General features: G+C 47.6%; 1 protein-coding gene across 1 annotated transcript; it reads right to left on the reverse strand.

The window, feature by feature from the left end:
• Nucleotides 1-1,099: 1,099 nt before the first annotated feature.
• Nucleotides 1,100-26,115, reverse strand: POU2AF1 (POU class 2 homeobox associating factor 1). The gene is made up of 5 exons (XM_043482738.1): nt 25,725-26,115; nt 7,089-7,240; nt 6,512-6,554; nt 6,162-6,427; nt 1,100-3,198 (listed from the first exon to the last, which is right to left on the reverse strand). Exons 1-5 carry the CDS (start codon nt 25,738-25,740, stop codon nt 2,884-2,886), a joined length of 792 nt encoding a protein of 263 aa, XP_043338673.1. The 5' UTR covers nt 25,741-26,115; the 3' UTR covers nt 1,100-2,883.
• Between the last annotated feature and the right edge of the window lie 638 nt (nt 26,116-26,753).

Consider the following 26,753-nt stretch of genomic DNA (forward strand, 5'->3'; position numbering starts at 1 on the left):
TCTTCAAACTTCCACTTGCATATGGGTACAAAATATTGTTTAGAGAATTGAGCCACTTGGCCATGCAATTTCATGATTTTGCACATGTCCAGCCTCTTCACCTTATCACATACTCATCTTCTCCTTGATCTCTATTTTCACGTTACAAGTGGACAGGCTTGTGAATCAGAATCCTGTAAAGCACCAGTCTACACCAAACCGGTCACTCTCTTCATGTCGTAGTGCAAGTGGTTCACCCTTCTGTCACATAAGGGGTGAGTGAGGGCTGCAAAGTGTGTTTGTGAAAGGTCTTCCCCTTCAGTTGCACCTTAGTAAATCTAGAGAAAATAGCCTCAAATCCCTTACCCTCTAGATCTTTTTTCTGGATTATGATCTACATGAAGAATAAACAAAGAAGACAATGGTGGTGATAATCTAAAGTGAGGCAAACAACTAGATGTATTTTTGTCCCCCCAAACTGGAAATAAGTGACACAGCAGAATAAAGTAGATCATTAAAAAGAGACAATCAACCAGTAAATAATACCAATGAAGGCAGTGAGCTCAGAGATTCTCAGTAACTCAGAAAATCACCAGGAAAAGGCAACCCCTCCAAAATGTTCCGCATGCCAAGGACTGGTGTCAGAGGAGGCTGGCTGGCTTCTAGAGATCCCATTTCATTGTGATGTCTGGTCCTAATAGATGGCCTCCTTTGGGCACAGCACTCAGCACCATGTCATATGTCCCTGGGTTCTGATCGGTGGACTCTAAGAACCTGCTGTGGAAGTGCCAGGAGCTGATTTATCCCTGGGCACCCACCATCATGAGCAGGTACTCATGTACCACGGATAAGAGGAAGAGCAATAGGGTTAAAAATATTTTCTTCAGTCTTCTCAGATCCCTACTCTTCTGGAGACCAAGTCTCCTGGCTTTGCATGTTTTGCTTGGGAGAAATGGGCTGCAAGGGGAGTGGGGCTAGACTTATCTTCCCTGGCAGCTGGTCACATTGCAAAGTCAACAAGGCTAGTATAAGCTCCTTCCTTGAACGACACTGCCTGACATGGAAATGCAAGCTAAGGGGATTAATCTGGTAAGAAATAAAACACTTCAGCACAGAAAAGTCTGAGCAAATCTTTATTGAAAATGTTTCCATCTTAACAGAAAACCCCAGGAAGAAACGTAGATGGATGGTTACAACCAAGATACATGACCTCAAGAAAAGAAGAAAAAAAAAAAAAAAAACACGTCTTCAATCTTAGCAAATAAGTATTCCATTTTATTCCTTTGCTAGTTTTGCTGACTTAAACTCCCTAATAGAGACTGCTTCTGCACGTTCTCAAAGCTTCAAATAGTAAGTGGGAAAATCTTGCATAGTGTTTTTTATAGGAAACCAGGGCTTTTGATCAAACAGTCCTGAGACTCCCTTCTCTCTTACCTATTCACACCACTGCTGACAAAGATGGAAATTTGTTATCTAAAATGCTATTTTAAGCTTTTAAATCTAAAAAAAAATTAAGTCTGAATAAAACAATTCAAGATATCTGTTTTGGGGACTTTAGGCAGATACCAGAAAGTTAAGTCAAAAATAAACCCAAAGCAGAAAAAAATCCAAAAAAAAGGCAATTTTTCTCCAAAATGTTATTTAAAATGACAAATCTATGTCACTCCCCAGAAGAGTCCATTACTTCTACATGGAGTCCTCCAACTAATGCTAGATTCCCACGAATACAGCCACTGTCGGGAGATGGGCACCCTGGTGGCAAATGTGCTCGGGGCCCTGCAAATCTGATGTTTCTCCAGCAAAAAAATAAAAACATAAATGGAAGTGAAACCTGGCCGTCCTTCTGACTGAGGCTCTAGAAGCCCCAGGAAGGATGGTGCTTGGCGGGGAGGCCTTGTCTCCACACAAGGGTGGTCTATGGAAGTTCAAGAGGCACATTGGCTGCATTCAGCCAGGACCCAGTAACCATGGTCTCAGTGGATCTTGGCCTGCACTCAGCCCCGCTGGGTCTGGACATGGAAAGACATATACAATCATTCTGTTTACGAAAACTCAGCTGGCCTTGCAAGTATACTAAAGAAGAGCAGCAAAACCATCTATTAAAGCTATATTTTTCTTAAGAACATTCCCCTTCTTAATAACGAAGTAATTAAAGCAAACCATTCCTCAGTCCTTCTGTGCTCCCCTGCCCCCATGCCCTCCCCCATGTACGCACTCCAAGCCCCCACCCAGCCTCTGTCCACCCCCCGCCCCAGTCCAGCCCACTCTGATGTTCCTTCCCAACCCCCACCATCACCTTGCTGAGCCCCAGGCCTTGAGACCCTGATGCCTAGACTGTAGAGCCGGCCAAAGCTGAGAACAGCAAACAAAGGAGCAATTGTGGGAACTGACACTCAAGGCCTCCGGCGTTGGTTCTGCGCTTGGAGATGCTGGCAGGGCTGGTCTTCTCACAGGGCACCCCCTCCATCTCAAAACAACAAAGCATGGGACGTCACTGCCTGCAGACGGCTCAGTGGGGCTGCTGGCTACCGTGAAGTGGGGGGCATTGAAGAAAGGGGCCTTCTCCAGGAAGGGAACATGACAGAAGTGAAAATCCTGGGCCACAGAAATTAGGCAACACCTGCCATTAAATCTATCTTTAAAATCCCTAATGCCTTCCTCAAAGGGAACTGAAATGGAAAAAGAAATAAAAAAGGGTGAGTAAGAAAAATGGGGAGGGTTGGAAGAAGGGAGAGAGGGTGGGAGAAAGTCTGGTTTACAATTCTAGTTTGGGGTAGAAAGTGTAGTTATGAAATGGCAACTTCAAGCAGAAATGAATCTGAGGGTTTGATCCCAGGCTCATTTTTAAATCCCAGTTTCAGGAAACAGGGTGCTGAACAGGAGGCTCTCTGGTGGGCGCCAGCCCTAAAAGCCTTCCACGGAGAGCGTGTGGTTGAGCGCGTAGGTGTCACTATCTTCTTCCTCCAAAAGCAGCTTGTCGATGGTCAGGGAACCGATGGCTCTCCTGGGGTCCTCGGCGTCCGGAAGGACTGGCTCGGGGATGGAGATCGGGAGCTGGACAAACTGGGGCCCAGGCAGGGCTGGGGCTGGAGGCTGGTATTGCAGGGTGGAGGTGGGCAGCGTGGACAGCGGCTGAGGCCACGGGAAGTAGGTGAGGGGAGCCTGGTGCTCGGGGCCCTCCAGAGGGGGCCCCACGGTGGGCGCAGCGGCACTCCTCGTCTGTGATGGGGGAGACGCAGGGTGGTTAGCAGCCCTGGCTACCCACAGCTCACCACGGTCCTTGCGGGATCTCTGTTTCCCTCCCCTCAGCCCTTCTCACTCCAGAGGGCTCTGCCTTCCCCTGTGCAAAGCCTCCCCCAAGCCAAACTTCCACATCCCTTCCTCTGTCACTCACTAGGTACATGCCCTCTCATACGTCCCCACCTGAAGCCTCTGTTTTCTCATCTGTAAAACAGATTACCCAAAGGACTGACATCACAGGGCTGAGCGAAGAACAGATGCTTTTCCAGATTTCACTGAATAGAAAATGCATCCAGATTTCAGAGATATCAAAATATGTGTGTGGAGGGGTGACATGCATCTTAAAATCAATGATAAAACAGTGTATTAAACAACAAGCCCATCACACAGCAGAGCAGCTGCATTGCCAAGTGGCCACGGCTGTGCCTAGACACAAAGACTGTCTTGGCTCCACACAGCAGGTGTGGGATCCTGAGGACCCCTTGAGCTCAGCTCCTCTAGCCTCCCATTACCTCAGCCTCTGCTGCTGCTTAGCTGGGTCCCCTGAGGCCTTTCTAGGGACCGCCAAAGGTCAGGGCCATTCTCCCAGGCGCTCTGTAAACAGTATCTTTCACCTGCATGGCAGCCATCCTACAAGTCCCAGCTCAGGCTGCCAAAACCAGGGCCTGGATGCCACTGATGAGGAAGGAGGGAGGGGAGGGCTGTCTTTGCAAGGAATGATGTGTGTGTAAGAGGCCAAAACCTCCCCCATCACCCTCTGTCCCCTGTCACATTTCCTCCAGTGGCCACTCTGTCTTGAGAACAAGCTATTAGAGTCATTAGTACTGTGTGTTCGGTCATGTCTGACTCTCTGTGGCCAACCAGGCTCCTCTGTCCATGGAATTATCCAGGCAAGAATAACGGAGCAGGTTCCCATTTCCTACTCCAGGGGATCTTCCCAACCTAGGGATCGAACCCACGTCTCTTGTGTCTCCTGCATTGACAGGCGGATTCTTTACCACTGGGGAAGAGCTTATTTCAATCTTCTGGGACCTTGCTGCAATGCAGATTCTGGTACAGGAGGTCTGATCAGACCTGGAATCTGCATTTCTAATAGGATCCCAGGTGATGCCAATGCAGCTGGTCCAAGGATCACAGTTTGAGTAGCAAGGCCTTAGGGTATTTTTCTATAGAATAATAGAGCCGGAAAGGGTCTCAGAGGACTTTCGGCCTCCCAACAAAGCCTTATCACTTCTAGTATTTAAAAAATCCAAATGGAAATCCTACATAAACCTGGGCAGGTCAACTACCACCGCAGGTTTCTTGGCTCAGGGATAGAATTACATCAACCCTTCATACAGGTCTTATCTCCTACGGACAGGAGTGGAAATTGTTAGCTCTAACCAGCTTTGATGAGTTAACTTACAGAATGGCAAAACAAATAAATTATTTCTTAATAAATATGGTTTGTTTGATACACAGAACTTTTCAAAGCAAGAGGTAGGACTGATGAAAAGGATAAATAATGAAAGGAATTCTTGGTCTTGAAAAGGTTGGGAACCATTGTGTCCACCACTCCCCACCCCCACCCTAGGCTTCCAATATGGAAATGAGCTGCCTGGGAGGGGTGTTGAATGAACTGCTTCCCATCCACCATCATTCAGGTCCTACCAATGGTTTGCTGAGCAGCGGGTGGGCGTGGAGGGGGAGGGGTCCTGCAACCCAGACCTGGGTGGTGCTTGAAGGGGAGGAGCTTCAGGACGACACTGGACCTTGAGGTAAACAGAGTGGGCTGGGGGGACCAAAGCAAGCTCATCATGGATGGGCTCTGCAGTGACTCATGAGAACCTCACTCTGCCTCCCACAGCCTTCCTTGGACCGATGCTGGATATGGCTGTAACCACTGGTCTTTTCCCCTCTGAACACCTGGGAGATTCCCATTCCTTTGGTCAAACAGGCACCATTCACATAAAACTATTTCTCTTCCTTCCTCCATTCCTAGGGGAGCAAACCCTTTCTTTCCTGTCCAGCACTTGAAGATAGCACTTGGTTTATGCTATTGGCCAACTTTGAGGCAATCATAATAACTCATATCTATTGAGTGCTTTCTGTATTCTGGAAACCAGGCTGAGCCCAAGAAGTATTCTAGGTGCATCAGGCCATCAATCATGACATCAACCCTTTCGTTAGTATTCCCATTTTACAGATGAGAACATTGAGATTCAGAGCATTAAGTCACTGAGCTTGGGGTCACAAAGCTAGTGAATGAAGGGGCAGAGTGTCAGACAACCTGACACCAGAGGTGGAACTCAACAAATTACCCTGCAGGTGGGTCTCTCTCCATCAAAAGCACAGTTTTCTGAAAAGTTGTGTCACGTGTTGCTCAGCCTAGAAATGTTCTGAAAAATCCCATTATTGGGTGAATAATCACCCCCTAAATCATCTGAGTAGAAAGGAGAGGCTGGCAAGAGACCCCATGCAAACTTCACCTGGATCCCCATTCAGGAAAAACTAAGACCCATCCCTGAGGCTCACCGTGTCCGAGGCAGCAGGGGAGTGAGGGCATTCCAGCAGGCGGGTGGGCATGCCAGCCCAGGGAGCATAAGGCATGATAAAGGAGGCTGTCAGCCTTTGTGTGGGAGACCTTTGAAGTCACTGGGAATGAAAGAAGGCCTCCCTGGACCATTCACCCAATAATGGGGTTTGTAAGAAAATTTCTAGGCTGAGCAACACGTGACACAACTTTTCAGAAAACTATACTTCGGATGGAGTGAGAACCACCTACAGGGTAGTGTTTTGAGTTCCGTCTCTAGTGTCAGATCGCCTTACACTCTGCCCTGGAGGACAGGGTGGGCTTAGATGACCTGATTATCCTGGGCATCAAGAGCAAGGAAGCTCAGGGGCAGGAAATCAGCCCAGGTTCTAGAAGGGCGCCCTCTGCATAAATGCCTTGTGTGACATACCGTGACATTGGTGATGAGCGGCTGGGAGGCGTAGGTCAGCACCGAGGAGGGCCCCACGACCGTGTAGCTGGGGCACACAGGCTGCACATACATGTCAGCCGAGTAGGGGCAGCTGACAGCCTCGTGGGACACGTACTCGGTGTAGGGCGTCCACGGGGCCAGGGGCTGGAGGGCGGCCGGGGCGGGCTGGGAGAGCCAGCCCGCGCACAGGGGCCCCTCCTCCGTCACTGTGGAGGCAGAGACCTCCATGTCAAGGCAGGAAGGACCTGTGGGAAGGAGGAGGTTACAGAGCTGCCCGTGACACCCAGACCAGGGGCTGGGAGGAGGCCGGGGCCGTGGGGAGCTCTTACCCACTGCGGTGTAGGTCGCCAGGGGCTGGTGGGGCAGCATCACCTAGAGGGGGGAAGGAGGATGGGGCGCAGGGTTCAGCCACCTCTAGCAAGCTGTCTGCAGGAAGCTCGTCCAGAGGGTGTCAGGGCAACAGAGGAGGCGGATGGAGGGCAAGAACCCCCCTCGTCAGAACAAGCACCTGCCCCACGACCCAACCAGCACCACGTATACTTTCCAGGGGACGGGTGTTTTCCTTGAGCAAGAATGCTGTGCACTTAGGTAACAGGTCTCACCCTGTGCTAGGGGGACCCTCAAATCCTATCAGGACGTGTGAGACCACTGCTACCCAAGTGGGATTCCTCACCCCACTTCAAGTGACTCAACTTCTTCTGCCCTGGGCCCAATTTCCAGCAGCCACACCTCTGCGACGTGTGGTCCTCATACCCTCACTGAGGATCCCATGGAGCATGGACATACACCCCGCCTGGCCCCCTTGGCCCACGCCCCACCCCCTACACACAGACACACACACACAGACACACACAGACACAGACACACACAGACACACACACACTCCGATCACAGCGGCCCCCTCACCGCAGTTGGCGTCACCGACACCGCAGTCGGCGTCACCGACGTCGCGCTGCTGGCATGGCCCCGCTTCCTCCGCAGCAGCTCCTTCACCGGCTCCTTCACGCGCACGCCCTGGTACGGCCGGGGTGGGGCCGGGGTTTGCTCTGGAGCTGTGGCTGCAAAGACAGCATCACTGGTACTCGTCTCCCTGTGCAGACAGACCCCAGCCCAAGGTGCCTGCTCTCCTCCAGGGTCTGCCTGCTCACCTAAGCTGTGCTTGAAGGTGCGGGACCACACGTGACTTCCTAGGACATTCCTCCCAGGGTTAGCACCCCTCCTGCCCCAAACCTTCTAGGCTCCCCTCCATCCAGACGATTCAGGCTCAAGCACCACAGCATGATCTCAATCCAATTCCCCAAACTTTTTGTACACTAAACACCACGTGGAGCCTGTCGGACCAGAAGCTCTGTCTAGATTCCTCCTCTCCACCTTCTGTGAAGTTCTCTCCTCCTCATCTCTACCAGCGATCTCCCAGGGTCAGAAGTTCCTCTCACTTTTCTCAACCTCTTGAGATTCTTCCTGACCCAAGAATGCTACTACGACCCTCCTAGCTGACCACCGGGACCCACAGACTTTGCATCATCCTACAACCTCTTCAACAGTTCCAGACAGGTTAGAATTCATCATAGGGGGCAGCAGAGGATGGCGTAAGAGCAGGGACTCTGAGTCAGAAGCCACTGGCCTCAAAACTTGCCTCTGACACTTTCTAGCTGTGTGATCCTGGGTGAGTCACAGGCACATCTCTCTGTGCCTCTCAACTGGCAATTTCTTATCAAAGGAGCATCGTAAGGAGTCCCTGACACAGTAAATGGGAAGCATAACACAGGCTTCCCAGGTGTCACAGGAGACACAAGAGATGCAGGTTCAATTCCCAGGTCAGGAAGGTGCCCTGGAGAAGGAAATGGCAACCCCCTCCAGTATTCTCGCCTGGAAAACTCCATGGACAGAGGAGCCTGGCAGGTTATATAGTCCCTGGGGCTGCAAAGAGTCAGACACGACTGAGTGAGCACACACACACACACACACACACACACTACATGCTTAGTATAAAATCAGAGACAGAATTAGGGGCTTTCCTGGTGGCTCAAATGGTTAAGAATCTGCCTGCAATGCAGGAGACCCAGGTTCGATCCCAGGGTCGGGAAGAAGCCCTGGAGAAGGGAATGGCAACCTACTTCAGTATTCTTGCCTGGAGAGTTCTATGGTCAGAGGAGCCTGGGTAGGCTACAGCCCATGGTGTCACAAAGAGCTGGATGTGACTGAGCAACTGAACACTTTCACTTTCACAGAGTTCAAATACAAGCATTCAAATAAATCTGTAGTCTGATATGTAATAATTAGTAATTCCTTTTTTGCTATAAATTTCTTATGCCCCTAGCTAGACTATAAACTTCCCAAGGTGAAATAGTATACCTTATTTCTCTATATCTTCCCAAGTAGCATGTCCATGATAAACTTAACAAGTTATTGATTGATTAATTGGTTGGATGGTTTCTTAAAATGTGCTGCCAACTCATTTTTCCTTCAGCTTTCCTGGACATTTAGAATGGGCTGCAGTGCGTGCTACCCAGGTTTTCTGTGACCCCAGGACAAATAACCAATGGTGACCCAGATGCCTGGGGCCAGAGAGCGTCCAGCTTCATTTCTCAGAGAAGGTTCCCTCTGCCTTTTGTCATCAAGGCCAGGAAACTGAAGCACCACGGGCTGGAACACAGGGCTTTCCCTGACCAGGAGAGCAAGTCCAAAGCAGCCACTGCTGGGTAGGACAGTCTGCCCTCCCAGAGGGAAGCCTGGTGCCTTGGACCCCTGGAGGGCAGACCTGGGTCAGCCCAGAAAGGCAAGTAGCACGGGGCCTTCAGCTCACATGGTATCACTGATAACGGCCTGAATCAAAAGCCCGGAAGCCCAGATATCTATTAAACCCGGATCCACAACGCTGCCCTAACCGAACTTTGCTCAGTAAATACCCAGCTGATAACACCCCAAACCTGACCAGCACCAGACCTCCATCCCGGCTCCAATCGCACACATGGCCGGGCCTGGAAGCCCTGGCAGAGAAGCAGGGGGAAGAGGGAAGAGATGTGCAAGAGCCGCAGGATTACATGAGTCAGAGGACCCCAGACTCAGATACATTCACAGGGGCTTCCGAACCTGGCCAAGTAAGCTGAAGTGACTGGGGAGTGATACAAAAGACAGATACCCAGACCCTGCTCCCGAACAGTCTGATTCTGGGCGTTTGATGTGGGCTTACAAAATCTGTATTTATAAATATCCCTCAGGTGATTCTGAAGCTCTGCTGGGATTAGAATCCCTTCTAATTCATCCTTAATCTCCCTTTAACATCCCAGAAGAGATTAATTATCTTCTTTCTAACATCCCCTGTCATAACAAGGGATCCTTACTGATATTCACTTATTCTTTCAAATATTTCTGGGTGCTGAGAATACAGCACTGAACAAGATAGATGTGGCCACTGCCCACATGTATCTTGCAGTCTAGTGGGACAGATGAATGATAAAGCAGTTACAACTTGTGAAATTCAGGTTGAAGCAGGAGTGTATAGCAGAGAAAGCCAGCCTAGGACCTGCGCCCTGGGACCCCTGTGCACCATCATCTTTGTTTAAGCAGCAGTGACAAAGGACTTTAGAGCCTAAGATACCTGGGCTATTAGTTTCAGGTGGAAAGGTCTCAGTTGATTTACATACCGAGCCTCAATTTCCTCATCTGTAGAATGGGGCTAATAGTTCCTGTCATACACGGTTCTTGTGAGGATTAACTGAAACAATACATAGGAAGCTTCCAAAGCCATGTCCAGCATGTGGTCAACATTCAACACATGTTATTATCCTTCCTCTTCCCCACCCACATCCACTTTCCTCTAGAGAGTGCTGTCAGAAAGCTCTTGCTCCTACTTGACCTGCCTCATGGTGACAAGCAGCATTTTCCTTTGTGTTACCTTCTAATTAAACTCACAATTCATGATCCATTTAAAGCTTTCTCATGGGCAGAATGAGGATCACAATGGTTTGTATTTGGTAAGGTAATTTGAGAATTACATGTAAATGCTTAGAATAGAGCTTACACTGAGAAAGCATTAAATAAATGTGAGCTAATATCATCATTGATATTTGTAGCTGGGTCCCCTCCCAGCAACTGAAGACAGATCCCAGGTGCCCTATAGAGTCGGAACAAACATTCCATTCCTTCAGCTATTTCTTTTTTTGGATTCCAAGAAAGAGTGAGAACATTAGAATAATTTAATGCAAACTAAATTAACACAGCAAGAAGTGGGGAAAATAATACAGATAGCATCAGGCACTGGCTGGTGATTTTTTAAAAATAGCCAAATTTTATTATTAATATTTGAATTACCATATGTTGATTGTGATTTCCTCCCATAGTATCAAGCATCAGTGTATAAATAAAAATTAAACCTAGGTTTGCAAAGAGCCTGGGGTTAAGACGGCCATAAAAAGCCACTGTGAACCCATGTTCTGATCGCCTTTGTGCTTCTCAGTGATCAACAACTCACTGAGGACAGGGCTCATGAATTTTAACCTCTCTCTGAAGAGCTTCAGGATGTAGTAAAATAGGAATATTGTTCATGTTTGTCCCCTCTGGACAGAGCTAGTTTGTTTCTGTTTGTAGTTAGTGAGGACCTCTACAACTGATTAAGAATGATTCCCATGCTGTTTCCTTCAGCTACTTCTTAATGACGTGTTTGAGTCCCTCTAACCTTCCTTCTGTCCGCATCCCTCCAGCACAAGTTCTGCCACTTCCCCTTATGAAGGTGCCAGCGGTGACCGCAGGCCCCAGGTGTGGCCTGACACGGTGGGGGTTGGGGGGGGCCTGCCCTCGCGCACTCTGGTCTCCCATTCTCAGGGTTCCCCACAGCTCCAGCAGATTGGTTCACGCCCATATCACTCCACCTACACTGGTCTCTGGTTGAGTTTCTAGCTATTCTTAGGCAGACCGTGCGGCCTGAGGCCTTGTGCACTCAGGAGAAACTTGAGGGATAGAGTTATTTGGGGATCTGAGCACGGTGGTCACACTTCATTCAGCTGGGGCACAAGAAAGGCATGATCCCCCCACACACACACCTCAGAGAGGTGTACGGTTCAGCCCCCACTGATCTGCTGATACACTTCTGGGGAAGGGCCAGGGGGACTCCGGACCCCACTGCCTCCCCGGAAGTGGACACAGGGACCGCCAGGCTGCAAAGCAGCCACCTGGGCACTTCCCGCTTCCTGGCAAGTGAGAACTTCCTGCCTCCTGTTGGTTTTGAATCAATGAACAAAGAGGGCTCGGGGAGCTGCTGTGAGCAGAGGTCATCACACTCTGAGGTCTGGACTTCCTCGGAACCCAGTGTCAACAGGTGTGCCTTGGAACAACCACCATCTGGAGAGAAGTTTCGAGGTCCCCACCTCTTCCTACTGCAGTCATGAAACTCCCACAGCTCCCAAGGACCTCCTGGCCCACAATTCCCACAGGACCCCAGTGGCCCAAGTGTATTTGCAAGGTGGAAAACCTGCAGTTGGCATCTTTCACACCAACCTTTGTGAAGCAGCAATAACCATCTATAATTCCACAGTAAACTCTGGACTCCCTACTGCCACTAACATGAGAAATGAGCCCACAAACAGAAATTTGGAAGAGGAAAATAAGTTTGTCTGAAGTCATGATTGCTTTGCCTTGGGTCTTCTGGGTCCCTCAATAAAATAACTAAAGAAAATTTTAAGATTATCAAAATAATTTCCTCAGATAATAATACTAAATAAAGGAAGAGCCAAGGAACACAAAACTGGAGATCAAAATAACACACAAGCAGAGATGAAAGTCCAATTTCCCAAAGCAGAGTTGACCAGAGATTTTCACAGCCCCCAATCGAATTGCAGATACAGGTAACAGTCTCTCAAAACCTAAGTTTTCTCACCATTTATCCTGTGGTTTGAAGACCCTTTACGTCTCTTGGGGGTATCCACGTGTCCAGCACTGAGAAAACTCTTTCCACCTAAACACAAGCCTCTTGACTCTCATGGGGACTCTCCAGTTTTAGTCTGAGAAGTTCAGTCATATTATCTTTCCACCACTGCAAGTCAGTCGGCAATGTTGTTTGGGAGAAAAACAAAACTCATTTACAGAAAAACCTATGAATTTGGCCCCACTGAGGGCTTCCCTTTTCCAAAATGAGCAACAAAAAAATCTGAAGGTATAAAAAGTCAGCAGAGGCTATTTCAGTTCCCCCTGCCACACACCCGGACATGCTCCACATCACAAAAATAAGAGTCCTGCAGCTGCTGTTCCACTGGAAAGCACAGACCATGACAGAGTCGAGCCCAAGGGTCACCTGAGAGAGCACTCTGGCTACATGTGGGCCCGGGCTTGCTTTGCACCAAGCTTCGGGAACATAGGATTCTGCTGATTTAAATAAACAGGGCCCTCGGTTCCTTGATGAGGTATGATAAACATCACCAAGGAAACATGCAAAATCGCCAGCACTTGTTTATTTAATGACCCCATGCAAACCATGTTCACACCACAGTAAGAAAGCTACAACTAAAAAGGTAGGTCCCAGTGAAGCCAACACCCAGGCATCTCCTCGGGGCAGCTTTAAGAGAGCCCTCTTCAGGCAGAAGGTACCTAGAACAGCCCCCAAGATATTCTTGAAAGAACGCTCTTCTCCCAGCCATTGTCCGGTCACAGATCTCCCATGAGCCAGCAGGGCCAGGCCATGCGCTGAACCCCAGTCGGGACCACTGCCCTAAGGGATTCAGGGTGAGCCTACACTTCCATCATCAGGGGACCAGGAAGGGGAACCCATCCCACCCATCTTGACAATCTCTCGTTGACAGTGCTTCCCATTTACAACTGACTGGTTGAAACTTGAGGATGCAGCCACATGAGACCATTTTGAAAGACAAAACTTTTCTGGCCCAGAAGGACACATAACCCAGTATTGATCACTCCAAAATAACCACAGTACATATTACTCTCCTTTGCTGATGAACTTTTAGAAATATTTCAAAAACTAAAAAAAGACCCACTAAGGAGAAATTCAATAATTTTTTCCTTTATATCAAAACCAAAACCAAATAATTGAACAATAGGCATTCAAGGCATTCAAAGCCTAGGGCTAACCTAGCTTCTAACTAAAAACAAAGTCTTAAAAGTTGCTGACACTTTGCACTTTAATGAAAAGAAGCTTATTTGTGTTCTTGACCTAAGATAGTTGAGGACTCCGGGGAAAGCTTAACTCAATTCAGCTAAAGGATTATTCATATCCTTAAATGAACACTACTGCAAGTGTTGCTGGTGAAGGTCTGAGTCATATTTTTAAATTTGTTCTTTGCATTCACGGACAATGGCTGATTTTTTTTCCTAACTGGAAGAAAGAACTTGGGCTTTGGCCAAAGATTGGACTTGACACGCTATAGAATGGTTTTCCCACCCACTTTACACTAGATTGTAGTTTACTTTTTTTTTTTTAACATCGGCCAATAAAGAGATCCCACATGCATGTAAATGTAGGTTTTCTATTCACTAATGTCTGGACTGAGAAAGACCCTGCAGCCAGGAATTAGCAACATGTCACTCACATACTTTAGCAATCTACATAACAGGGCCAAGGAGAAACAGACAGATGGATAACAAAGGTGGCTTTAAAGGTGTACACAAGATGCAGGACAGTGAACCCTCAGTTGAATTAGGATTTGATGTTGCTTGAAGGCTGCTGGTAAGCCAAACAGGAGTGAGTCTTCATGTGTAGACTAGGGTGTCTCCATCAGGAGATCTCAAATATGGAAGCTGAGCCCATGTTCTCTGGTCCAGTTGCAGAAGGGAAGGGAACGGTTGGTATTCCCACCACTCCTCCCCAAAACCTCCTGTGTCCCCATTCTAAGAGGCATATTCCCATCAGCCCCCACAGAGCTCACTGAGCAACCATAGGTAATGGAGAACGCATAAGGAGGTCCACGGTCACTTAGGACTTCCCCTGACATGGCCAGGCCTAAAGGACCCAAAGGAAACACCCTGATAAAAGGAGCCAAGGACGCTCCTAAGGGACACTTAGGATGACTGTAGAGTCCCAGATCCAAGGGGTCTAGAGGCCAAGTAATCTCTATTTAAAGGAAGCTAAATTCAGCACTGAATGGACACACCCAGGGTGATTAGACCCCTCCCAAATTCCCAGGTGGTGCTAGTGGTAAAGAACCTGCCTGCCAATGCAGGAGACTTAAGGGACACAGGTTCAGTCCCTGGGTTGAGAGGATCCCCTGGAGGAGAGCATGGCAACCCACTTCAGTACTGTTGCCTGGAGAATCCCATAGACAGAGGAGGCTGGCAGGCTACAGTCCATAGCGTCGCAGAGTTAAGACATGACTGAAGTGACTTAGCACACCCACACCTGAATTATGTTAAGCTTAAGTAGAGAGCCCTTTACCCAGAGCCCCTTCTCATTCACCAAGCTCCTGTCTGAACATTTCACTCTGCAGCCTCAGAATTCCCTAAATTGTCCCAAAAGTTCTGGATGAGCCACCCATGACCTTGGGTGGAGTTAGCCATGTGACCTCTAGTGTCAGAACCTTCTGACTCTTTCCTCAAAGGCTCTACTGCTGAGGTGTCCCTCCCCAAGAATGCTCAGCATCGCTCACCCAGCCATCCACCCTCCTCCAATCCTCCTGCAGAACAAGTAGAGCATGGAAGGCTCTTGGATTCTGCTCCCAACTCCCAGAGACAGTGTCAGTGTGAGGCCTCTGTTTTTGGAGACTCGGGTATGTTGAGTGCAGGACTTCCAAAGGTCTGTGTGTTTCCTGCTTACGATCTTAACTCCCAAGAGCTCAAAATCACTACTCTCACCTTTGCATGATGTCCTGTGGCTCACAGAGAATTTGACACAAATGCTTTCACCACTACTTCTGAAATAGACAAAGTCTTCCTCTCACCCTCTTTTTCACGGATGAGGAAAGTGATGCTCAGAGACATTCAATGACTTGCCCAGGGACTGCACTTGTAAAGAGCAGTGTCATCAACTAAACCCAGGACCTCTGATTCCAAGTGCAGTCCACTTCTGCCTCACATTCTGCCTCCCCAGACCAGGGCAAATCTCATTTATTCCTCTGGGCGACACTGAGGTCGGTGTCAAATGGTCCCCTGCTCAGTTCTAACCTTCCTCCCTCCAGGCTGGGAGTCTGGGCCTGCACCACTCCCTCGACTGCCAATTCCCGCAAGAAACGACATCTCCCAGCTGAGGAGGGAGAGCGAAGTCCATGAGAAGCTTACCGGCAGTCTGCTCACATGAGGAGTGGCGAGAACTGAGACCCACACAATTCCCCGCAAAGTTTTATTTTTGGTATTTTTGACTGAAATGACAGCGGATAGGTTCACCTGAGAAACCAGCTGCATCTGCCCGCCTTTTACAGAAACTGGGGTCACCAGAGCAGAAAGGGCTCCCATCTCACATACCGTGTCTCGGGGTTCCAAGGAGACCCTGGTAGAGCGCTCTTTAAACAGGGCAAAGCAAACCACGTCCTTGCCATCATGGAGCTTACCATCTAGGCCGGTAGAGTATGTAGACTTAATCAGATCATAGCACAAGCAAACCTAGAATTACAAACTGGGACAGAGATGCATCTGCCTCACAGTTGAAGTGTTCTGGGCTTGTTTGGCTCATTTTCACCTCAAGTTGGTTCAGTCAGGCTTGAACGAGCAGCAAGTTGGGGGCCCCTGTCTCCAGGGGCTGTATGAAGAGGAGAGTGTCTGAGCATAACCGTTCTGTCTCCAGTGCAATGAGACAGTTCTGGGGTTGGGCTCAGCCCACACCATGCATGGAAGCCTAACCCCAGATAGAACAAAGTAGCCCCAGACATTCAGGACCCTTCCTCAGCCTAGCGACCCTGGACAAACCCCAAAAATGTTTCACTTATCCTGTCCTGGTAGATCAGTCCCCTAGGGGAAGACCCAGACCTAGAAACTCAGATTCCAAGATGGAAATAAGCTGGCTTCAGGAGTTCTAGAGAGTCTCAGATCTAACTTTCTGACTCCTATCTGCAGGGAGCCTTTTGAGTCAGGCTACAACAACTCTCAGTGAAGTCAGAGACCACCTCCTTCTAACGATGGACTCATATCAATTAGGAAGGGAAGAAGCATCTAACGCAACCCTAAAATCCTTGGCACTGAAAAGTGGTGTGGTGTTATTTGGAACTCAAGCAGATCTAGTTTGGAATGTCTACTACATAGCTTACTTATCACTGTGTGACCCTTGACAAATAATGTAAACTGTGTGCGCCTCATTTCTCCATTTGCGGCATGAAAATAATGATCTCCATCTCATGGGAATATCATGAGAACTGTATGAAATTAACCAAACACCTAGTATGTAATAGGTTTTCAAGAAATTGCTGTTTCTACTTTGTTCTCAGCCAAAAATCTGTGGCCCATTACTCATCAGAAGAGGAGCCTTGGTACAGTGACCCTGACGTGCCCTCATCCAGCTGCATCCTAATACGGAATGTCTCTATTCTCAATATACCCAGGGCCTTCTCAACCTGCCTTCATTGTATTCCTGGAAGTCATCCCTCAGATTCTTGGGCCTGATGTCCCCAGCAGCAGGATGGCCCGGTTCAGGAGACAGGGAGGGCAATGATGCTGCAGAGAAACTGATCAAAGACCTCACGTGCAAACAGAGCATGTTTAAATAGAGAAGAGCCAAGAAAATCCTGGCACTGACCTCTTTTAAAGATATCAGGAGATGAGCAGAAGATCTTTTTTAATTCCAAAGCCACCAGAGGATTAAATTTGTGGCGTATCTTAGTTTTTAAGGACTACTCCAGGAAGGAGCACCTTGAAGATTTTTGAGTGGCAGACAGAGTAACCTGTATGTATCTCCGAAAGGACGGGGATGCAGCCATGACTGAGGCCATTGTCACAGATACATCTTTAAAGGGCTAGAAGCCTAGGAGCACATTTCACATGTGGGATGGAAACATGGAAGTATATGAGGGAGGGCTCTTTAGTGAACAGAGAGGGGAGCTTTATCACCTATTAGAACAAGACAAACTTCTGGCTGACATACTGAGCACTGCCTCAGCTCTATCTAGAGCAACAGGGATCAAAACAGGGGAAGGACCTAGACTGACAGCCAGGGGTGACCCAACCCAGGCTTCTCACCCAAATTCTATAGCAAGGCAGGACCAGAGTGAGAAGATGGAGCAGAGGAGACAGGTACATCTTCCCTCTTTAAGATTGAGACCCAAAGCCTGAATCTAGAATTGCCAGTATAATCTAGAACAGGAAGAACCTATAGTTAGGAGCTGGAGGAGGGGACATTCACTTGTTTGTTCCTTGACTTAAGCAATATCTAGTTTGGGATTTCTAAGACCAAAAGGATTCCTACCAAAAAAAACACAAAATTTTCCTGAGACCTTCAGGTGGGGACCATTTCCTTGGAGGAAGGACTCTTTAGACCCAGCATCAGCTACACATTTGGGTATAGCTGGGTATACCCAAAGCTGGGTATACAGTTGGGACAGACCCAACTGTCCAAGACATAAGGCTCATGGTGGCCCCGGGTACAGCCTGCATGAGTGAAGGTAGCCCTAATAATTGACGCATGATGTGAATGTAACTGCCAGTCAAAATGAGCTTTTGTTTTAAGTCTCTAGTTTACTAACTGGTAAATTTATGATGTGGGGGAAATCCCTTGTGAAGGATACTGAAGAAGTTAGAACAACAAGCTTGGGAAAGGCATCACTTGGTCAAACTTTGAGGAATGTACCCCCTTCCTTATTCACAAGGTAGCTACAGAGACTGAAAACATGACTTTTCAGAGCTTCAGAGCTTCATGGAGACCAATACAACAAGTTCTACAGTGACTCACTTTTCTCTAGGAGTGAGGTCCTTACCCTGGAAGTATTTAAACCAAGGACCTGTCACCAGCTATCAGGGTTCTTGCTAAGAGTAGAGGACTGGTCCAGGTCAGAATTGTCAGGCTGTGATCTAAAACTCTGGAATAGAGTAAAGATGTCTATAAAGTGAATTTTTGCCAAGAAAAGGAAGAAAGTGGGGGAGTCTGGGGGTGAAGGAGCAATCAGAGCTCCAAGATCCTCCTCAAACTGCTCCATGTTTATTGTTGTATCAGAGTTCTGCAGTGATTTTGGTTGGAATAAAGGGGTTGGTGACAAAAATGTTTTACACACCAGCATACAGAGCCTTGGGTTTCCTTCCCAATGCTAGTATTTTATGTTCTAAGCTCCCTCTTCTGTCCCCAGAATCTAAGCAAGAAGTCTAATCATCATTTATTCTGGAGGAGGCACATCCAAAACCATCTACATGCTCCACGACACCTTCCCTGATTCTATTCTCCTCTCCCTCCTGCTGAAGATAACTTGTTTCATTGGTTGATTCCTCTAGCTGGAAACAATCCCATTATTGGATGGATGCAGGCTTGCATGGGATGATCAACAGATGGTTGATTTTCCTTCTATCCCCTTCTTTCTAGAGTTGGTATTGGTTTCTTCCAGCATTAAAACTTGCTTCTATCTTCAACACTCTTGCCTCCCTTTCCCTTCACTATCTTCCCAGCATTCCTCAGTCCTGGAAGTCTTACCAATCCTTGTACTCCTCTTCCAATTAAATGTATGATTCTTGATAGAGAATCAAAAAGGAATTCAGCTTTTCTTAAGCATGGTCAGATCCTTTCTGGTCCCAACACCTGGTCTGAATATGATTCTGGTCTGTAATTCTTTGGCTACCTGCTCTTCCCAGAAAGTGATACTAATGAAACCATTACTAAGAAAAGGAGGCAGCACATTGCTGTTTCAGTTTTCGGTATCATTTGTGCTATTTCTTGCAGACTTCAAGCTAGATTATGACACCTCAATTCCAATCTTGTGAATTTAAAAAACAAACACAAGTTTGCCAGTCAGTACAAGCCTGCCACCATTCCCCCTTATGAGGCTGGTAGGAAATTGCAGCCCAAGTTCCAAGTTTGGTCACAGAATGGCCAGCTTCACCATCAGCCTTGACCACTAACCCCATCATGAGTTACAAGATGGGAAATATGCATCCTGCTAATTCACACAAAAAAGGCAGAACTCAGACGTCATACAGACTGTAATCTAGGCTTAGCTGCATAAACTTTGTCCTCAGAGGTAATGTGAGAGAGAACAGGAAAATAATGACAGTAACTAACAGCTACTGAGTGTTAACTTAATGCCAGGCATGGTAGTAAACCCTTACCACAAGCCTATGAAGAACTGCATTCCCACCGTGCGTATAAGGAAACGGGAGCAGAGCAAGGTAGGGGGACTCACCAGCATCATACAACCAGTGAGGCATAAGGCCAGGATTCAAACTCATATCTGCCTGCCCCAGGGGCTAAGCTTTAAAACCATTAAGAGGAAAGAAAGAACAGAGCTGTCACTCTGTAAATCAAAATAATCCCCTAAACCTGGCTTTCCCTGGCTTTCCATGCCTTATTTATACACACACACACACACACACACACACACACACGTGAAGGGACAGACTGAGTTTTCCAAAGTCCAGACGGTTCAGAATGAAAGAAGAACAGAGAAGACAAAAGCCTGGGCTCCTAGTACAAGCTTCCACACAGAGCTGCCCAGGAAACACATGGGCTGTGTTATTCTGGGGAGATTCTAGGTCCTTCCCTCTCCCTTTGAATCTGCCGTTGCAGCTAAAATATCTGCAAAGAGCCCAGCGAAGGAGGTATAGCAGGAAAGCAAAGACTTCATTTCCTTCAAGCTGAAACACATGCGCCAAAAACGAGTTTTCAAAGTATGAACAGACGATTGCCAGCGGGAGTGCCCCACGTGTGACATGGTCCTTCACCTAACGTGAAAGGCCCGCACTTCCCCCAAAGCAAGCTCCCAAGCCCCATGAATGAGGCAAGAGCCTCGGGAAGAGGGACAGGACAGGTGAGCCAGACAGCACTCAGGGTAAGTTACTGACTCATCTTTAAGCTTCGTTTTCTCCTCTATGAAATAGAGCTTAAAACAGAACCCACCTCATGAACCTTTTACAAGGATTAAATGAGATAATACATTCGAGTGTGGCAAAGACTGACAGTTGCCACACCCAACACCTGCCCTTTCATTCCTTGCTATCGACCCCTATGTTTTGGAGGATTGACAACGTGCCCAACTAAACAATGGCCCTATTTCTCCCTCAAAGATAGGAGTGGCCATTAGATGTCAGCAGAAGTTGTGTGTTGGTGGGGAAAGGACATGATAGAGAAGCATGATCTTTTTGCCTTTCCCTATTCTTCTTCTTCATGGTCTGAAACACAGATGTGATGGCTGGAGCTACAGGGCAACTAGCAAGCAAATTTGAGGACGACAGCCACATGCCAAGGCCAGCAGACCAAAAAGACAGAAGTCGCTTGAGACATTGTTGGCACTTACAGCTTCCATATAGCCCTGCAGGCTACTATGCACCACTTCCATGTAAGAGAAAGTATACCACTTTCCTATTTATTCAAATCCATGTATTTTCTGGCCATTTCAATAGCAGTCAAATGCAATCCAAACTGATCAAACAGAATATCTGATAGACAGCATGGCACCAGGTAAGCCCTTAGCACCCCATAGCTGATGTTTACTCCACGAAAAGGATTGAACCTGCTATACTCACAGTAATGCAATGTCCAAAAGGATATCAGAAGCCATCAATTTCAGCCTCCAAGTCAGCAGTTCTCAGCTTGACTGCACATTAGAATCACCTGGGATGCATTTGAAAATACTCATTTTTTTCTTTTGAAAATATGTATCTATTTTGAATAAGTACTCATGAAGACTCAGCAACTCAACTTCTAAAAGGATTCTAGTCAAGCTCAGTCCCCTTGCCCCCAGCCAGGAAAAGAGAAGTCCCATTTTATAGCTGGCCAACTTGCAACCCAGAGTGGTTAGGTGGCATTCTCTAAGGCCCCACACCTAATTACCCAGAGACTGGAAAGTGGAATCCAAGTCTCCTTCCTGCAAGAATAATTTTTGCCATAGCCTCATACAACCAGTGAAGGACGGGGAGACCCGGCATGCTGCAGCCCATGGGGTCACAAAGAGTCAGACATGACTGAACAATACCAACAACACACAACCAGGACAAGAGGGTTTCAGAGGCGGTCTCTCCATCCCAGGCAGGCCCACTCTTAGCAAGGAGTTTTTCTACAAAAATGAGAAAACCACAATGTCGTTAAGCATTTCATAAAGCTGAAAATTATGTTAATGATCACAATTAGCAACATTAGTTGGCTAATGATCCATTAGCCAACTTTGGTTGTTTGGCTCAAAGTGAGAAATTGGTGGACAGCTTCATTTAGTGGGAAATAAGCTACTTTAGAAATAAACTAGAAGGTGAAAAACAACCTAATATCTTTACTTTGTAATAAGAATGTTTAAACGCAAAAATTTACAGGACTTCTAAGTGAATTAAATGTCCAGGTATTTAGCTAATAAGTGTGGACAATCTTGATTCTTTTTTGTGCCTCACAACAGACCAGATATGCAGCTTTGAATCAGAAGAGAGCTTTCAAAACCTCTGACTCAAGAACTTTGGAGCTGTAGAAGGGGGCAAGGTTGGTTTTCTTATCTAGTTAATAGAGGGAGAAGAAGTAGAGTGTCCACCTTGAAGACATCAGCTCTTCCACTGATTACTCTGTATGTTTAGCTGATGTGTGTCACTTATTCAACCTCTTCCTGTGCAGTGAATTCTTGACCATCTTGTGGATTCTAATTGTCTTTATCAACAAGAACCACTGAATCAATAGATAAACTTGCTAAGAAGCAAGGGTGTTTATTAGGCATATTACTAAAGGTTGTAACAGAATAGAAATATTAGAAGCAGTCCACAGACCTAAATTACTCCTAGTTATAAGTTCATCTGAACTTATGCAGGAGAGTTCCAAATACTGTATGCATATAACAAGTTTTTCTTATCTTTAACTGTACTTTTAACTGCTCTCAAAAAGTTGGCTATCTAGAGGAACCTTGGAGTAAAGTATAGAATTCTATCTTACAGAGAATTTTGAGGCCTGAATTTATCTATTTGGTGAATCTCTGTTCAAATTATCTGAAATTAAATATTCATGCCATAATAATTTCATACGAAGTATACCCTGTTCTTAAGATGCCTCCTTGAGCACTACAATGAAGGAACATCAAAGCCAAATCTACAGGACATCAAGTCAAGCAGTCAGTTCACAGATAATCAGTCAAGCCATTCTTTTGTTATAATGTAGATCTTTCTCTAACATGAATAACAATTAAAAAAAACAGTCATTCAATTCATTCATTTTCTAACAAGTAGTTAGAAAATGAGTCTACTATACACAGTTCCATTGCCTTTAAGAAGTCAACCAAATCAAACTTTTCAGCATTGTGTAAATCATGTCATCAATTGACTGTTAGCTTTATCTCCCATGGGTGTTGTCATTGTGCAAGCCCCCAGTAACTCAGAGCCCCCAGAGAAATGAACACCTAAAGTACTACATAAATCATTTTAAACCCAGAGGTCAGAAAACCTTGTTTTAAAGGGCCAGATAGTTATGTTTTATTTTTGCAGGCAATATGGTCTCTGGGGCACCTACTCGACTGTTTCATTGTATCAAAAACAGAAGCAACCCTCGATAATATGTAAATGAATAGACATGGCCATGCCCCAATCAGTTTTTATTTACAAAAACAGGTTGTGGGACTGATTTGTCACTGAGGCCACAGTTGCAGACCCCTGTCTGATTCAGACCCTTGGAAAACTGTATGTAGGTCCTATCAATCAAAAATCTTTTAATATGCCTTTTAACTATTCTAATCAAAGTGTGGAAAAGGACTGGAAAAGATTTGGCATAACCCTAAATTACTCAAGATGGGCCCACGGGAGGTGTCCCAGGAGGGATAGTGCTCTTGTACCACTGTCATTAATACTCAGGAGACTTGATGACACTTTCCCTATTCTCTACTTTTGTTCTGACAAAAACCTTGTAAAGCAAGCATTAGAACCCCATTTTCCAGATTTGTAAGAATGTGAAAAGGTTAAATCATTAAGCTGCAGAGACGACTTTCAAACCCAGGCCTGTCTCACCGCACCGTGCCTGCTTTTCTACAGCACTGTTAGTAGTTGGACTTAAGAAGGGCTTCTTGCTGGGTGGACGTCAGTCCTTCACATCCACATGGGACCTGCTGGACCCAGTGCAGAATCTGAGGGGAGGGGGCAGCAAGTGGATCTGCAGGGAGCATGACTTCTTTGTCCAACTGACCAGTCAAGCAAATCGCAGATTCATGGCTGTGGCTTGAGGATTTCTGCCTCTGTGTGGCCACAGTTAGGGGCTGATCTGAATCAAAGCCCATGTTCACATTTAGTCTACAAACAGGGGTCACGGGCCAAGTAGGGAGGAGACAACATCTACAAAGTGAATGTTTTCTTAACCCTTTCCAGCACCCCATAATACAGTCATTTCAGCTCATGCCTCGAGGGTGTTTTCTGAAAAAAGAAAGTGCCTTTTCAGCACTCTTGGTGTCTGATTTCAAATTCTGACCTTCTATCAGGTGATTCTAAGTGGGCTGACAACGCTGCCCTGTTTTTACTGGTTTTCCCACAGGGTTTAGTCACCCAGGTACCCTCAGTGCCCTAGACAAGGGCCTCACTTGGGGTAAGAGGGTGGGTCCAGTGCCCAGGGCCTTTCCTAATTTCCTTTAAAGTGCTAAAGAGCAATTAATACGAATTTTGATTATGTATATCTGAACATGTAGAATCATTCACCACAGCTATTCCGGGGATGAACTTACAACGTGGTCTCCCTGGGGATGGAGTTTTGCTGCACCTGACTGACCTCCAGGGAGTGAGCAGGAAACATACCTCTAGCATCCCTTTAAAAAGAAACTGTTACTCTCTTAGGAGTAGTTGAAGAAGGAAAAACGCAGTGTGTAACCAAGAGCGGGAAACAGGGCAGCTCATGTACACAAGGAAGCAACCCATATCTCAGGCACTGAAGCAGAACCACAGCAGACAACATCATCTCAACGGTGTCTCAGCTTACTCAGGGTAGCTCTGTGGAACCAGTGGGTATCATTTTTACCCTATTTTACATATAAGAAACCTGAGGGTTAAAAAGAAGAAAGTGACTTGCCCTGAGCAGGTAGGAACCAGGGCAGAAGTCCCTGCAGGGGCTCACATAAAACCCACAGACTGAGCTCTAAGGGTCAGGGGCAGGGCACACGGAGGCTCAGCAGCTCCCAGGAGGGACATCATTGCCCACCTGCCACCATTAATGCATTTCCACAGGGCCGTCTGCCTTTACCCCCGAAGGGGAGCATCTTGCTCCACCCTTCTTCTGGGAACAATAGCCACTATCCATACTAGAATATCCCTAGGTATCTTGGAGGGTTCCTATAATTCTTAAACCCAAATTAGAATTCACCTCTTTTCATTGAAGAAAAAAAAAAATGCATCTTGCCAACATCAAACAATGATGAGACTTTACAATCTCAGAAACTTTGAAATCATTCCTTCACATTACACATTAACAAGCTCAACTCTTGGAGAATTTACACAAGAAATAAAGGAAACAATGAGCTGCTGATAAAGTGACTGTAAGCTATGTCTAAATGAAGATATGTTTTCAGAACTTCAAGGGCTCCAATAGACTATCTTGTGTAAAAAATAAAGCTCCCTAATTTATCTTTTTCTGTAAACCTAGGTTCTTTTGTATTACGTTCGCTTGAGGTAGGGTGTACCTGAATTCATTACAAGGCATTTTAAAGACCTAAGTACCTTTAAAAAGACAGAGCAATTTTTTGGTACCTCTTTCTTGAGGAAGTACAGAACTGAGCCCCAGGAAGGTTCAGCTCTCACGAGGCTATTGAGTTGACTTTGTTTTTCTGAGAAAGGAATGCTGCCGAAAAACTCTGTGTGACTTCAGTTATTAATAACAGGAGTGTCTGTTCAGTCCCACATGTGGAAAATAAAGTTCACAGATGTTCCATCCAACTCCAGGGATAAACACTAGGGTTCCAGGTAAACCCACGCCCCCTTGCGCAGGAACCCAGGAGCCTTGCCACAGGAGGCGAAGAATGACCCGTGCGAGGCAAGATAGGAGAGCAGTTGAGGACAGGCTTGACAAGCCAAGTTTCCACATCCTCCCCATGCAGTCAGCGACACATTGTGACTTTGGCAGAAAGCTCAGTAACCCAGAGAGGAACGGGCCCACGGAACTGAACCACAGGCTGAAGAGTAGCTGTTTATAAAAGTAAAGCCACTCAGGTAAAGCTCTCCACTGCCTTCCCCTCCAAATTTTGTTCGGTGAATCATCAGCTGCCCTTTGTTCACCACAGTGATTCGTGTGGGAGAGAGGATGAGCTGTCCCACCTTGGAACACTCGTTCGTTCCCCTCCAACCTGGAAAATCAGCATCACCTCTCACAGGTCAGTTTCTCCACTGGGCTGCATCTCGCCCACCTCGCCCTTCTGCCGCCCTGGCTGGGGACCGGGACCCCACCGCCTGTCACCCCCGGCACCTCCCGGCTCACGCTGCCTGCTGGAGCCCCGGCCCTCCCTCGCTGACACGGCTCCGGCAGCCACGGGCCAAACCACTTACGTTTCTGCCAGAGCATGGCCTGCGACAGGATGTTGCCTTTTCTCTTTGAAGCAGACAGTTTGGCTTCTTTAATGTGAGACCCGGGTGTGCTTGCCTCCAGGGGAGCCACCGCCTGCTCGGAGGCTGCTTCCTCAGCTTTTAAAGGCCCGAGTTCCCGCTGCGGGGGCACCGCGTCATCACATCCTCCCACCCGGGCGCCGCTGCACCTCTTCGCCGGTGGGGCGCCCTCACCCGCCCGCGCGCCCTCGCGGGCCCGCCGGCGGCCACCCCGTCACGCTCGCTCGCGGCCCAGCGGCCGCATCTGCACGACGGCCGGGCCCGGGAGGCCGTGGGCGCCGGGACGAGGCCCGCAGAGTGGGCCGGGGTGCGCGGGGCACGGGCAAGTGTGCGTGAGTGTGCACTCCGTGAGCAGGTGTGTCCAGCCGTGTGCCCCCCTCCGCGCCCGCGAGGGGCCCTGAGACCCCCTGGAAAGCCCGGGTTTTCTGTGGCGCCCATTCAGACCTCTCCGCCACACCCGGGTGTCGGCAGCACTCCGTCCGCCCTGGGCCCTGCTCGACGGGAAATGCGATTCCCAGGGGACACGGGTTCTCAACACAGGAGGAAACACCTGTAGACGCTTCAAGCCTCACTAAACAACCTCCTCATTCTTTTAATAATGCTTTTCTGTGTATTCCATTTTGAACCACGTTAGCCCCTTCCCTTGCCTCCCCAACCACCACCAAAGTGGCCAGGCCTAGTCACGCTGAAATCGGGGGAACATCAGCCTTGCTGGTCCACAGGAGCCCATGGAAAAAGAGGCCCGCTCACTCAAGGCAGAAGGAAGATGGCTGTGAGGCTCTGTGTCTGGAGCTGGTTACTCTAAGAGAGCTTGCTGAGGACTTGTGAAGGGAGTCTCCCTCCCAGCCTGCACCACCTGCTAGCGAGAAGCCTCAGGACGGAAAAGCAGTGGGGTACACCCTCGGATAGTGTTTGGTGTCAGGCCACAGGCTCCTTCCCAGTTTGTTGTTGTCTGCCGTTAGGTTCTCGAGT

The sequence above is a fragment of the Cervus canadensis genome, chromosome 11, assembly GCF_019320065.1.
Source record: "Cervus canadensis isolate Bull #8, Minnesota chromosome 11, ASM1932006v1, whole genome shotgun sequence".
Taxonomy (NCBI): Eukaryota; Metazoa; Chordata; class Mammalia; order Artiodactyla; family Cervidae; genus Cervus; species Cervus canadensis.

Coding starts and splice junctions, on each gene's coding strand:
- POU2AF1 (XM_043482738.1), bottom strand. Junction 6,428..6,511: donor GGCGACCTACACCGCAGTGG/GTAAGAGCTCCC, acceptor TCCTTCCCACAG/GTCCTTCCTGCCTTGACATG. Junction 3,199..6,161: donor CGCTCATCACCAATGTCACG/GTATGTCACACA, acceptor CCCCCATCACAG/ACGAGGAGTGCCGCTGCGCC.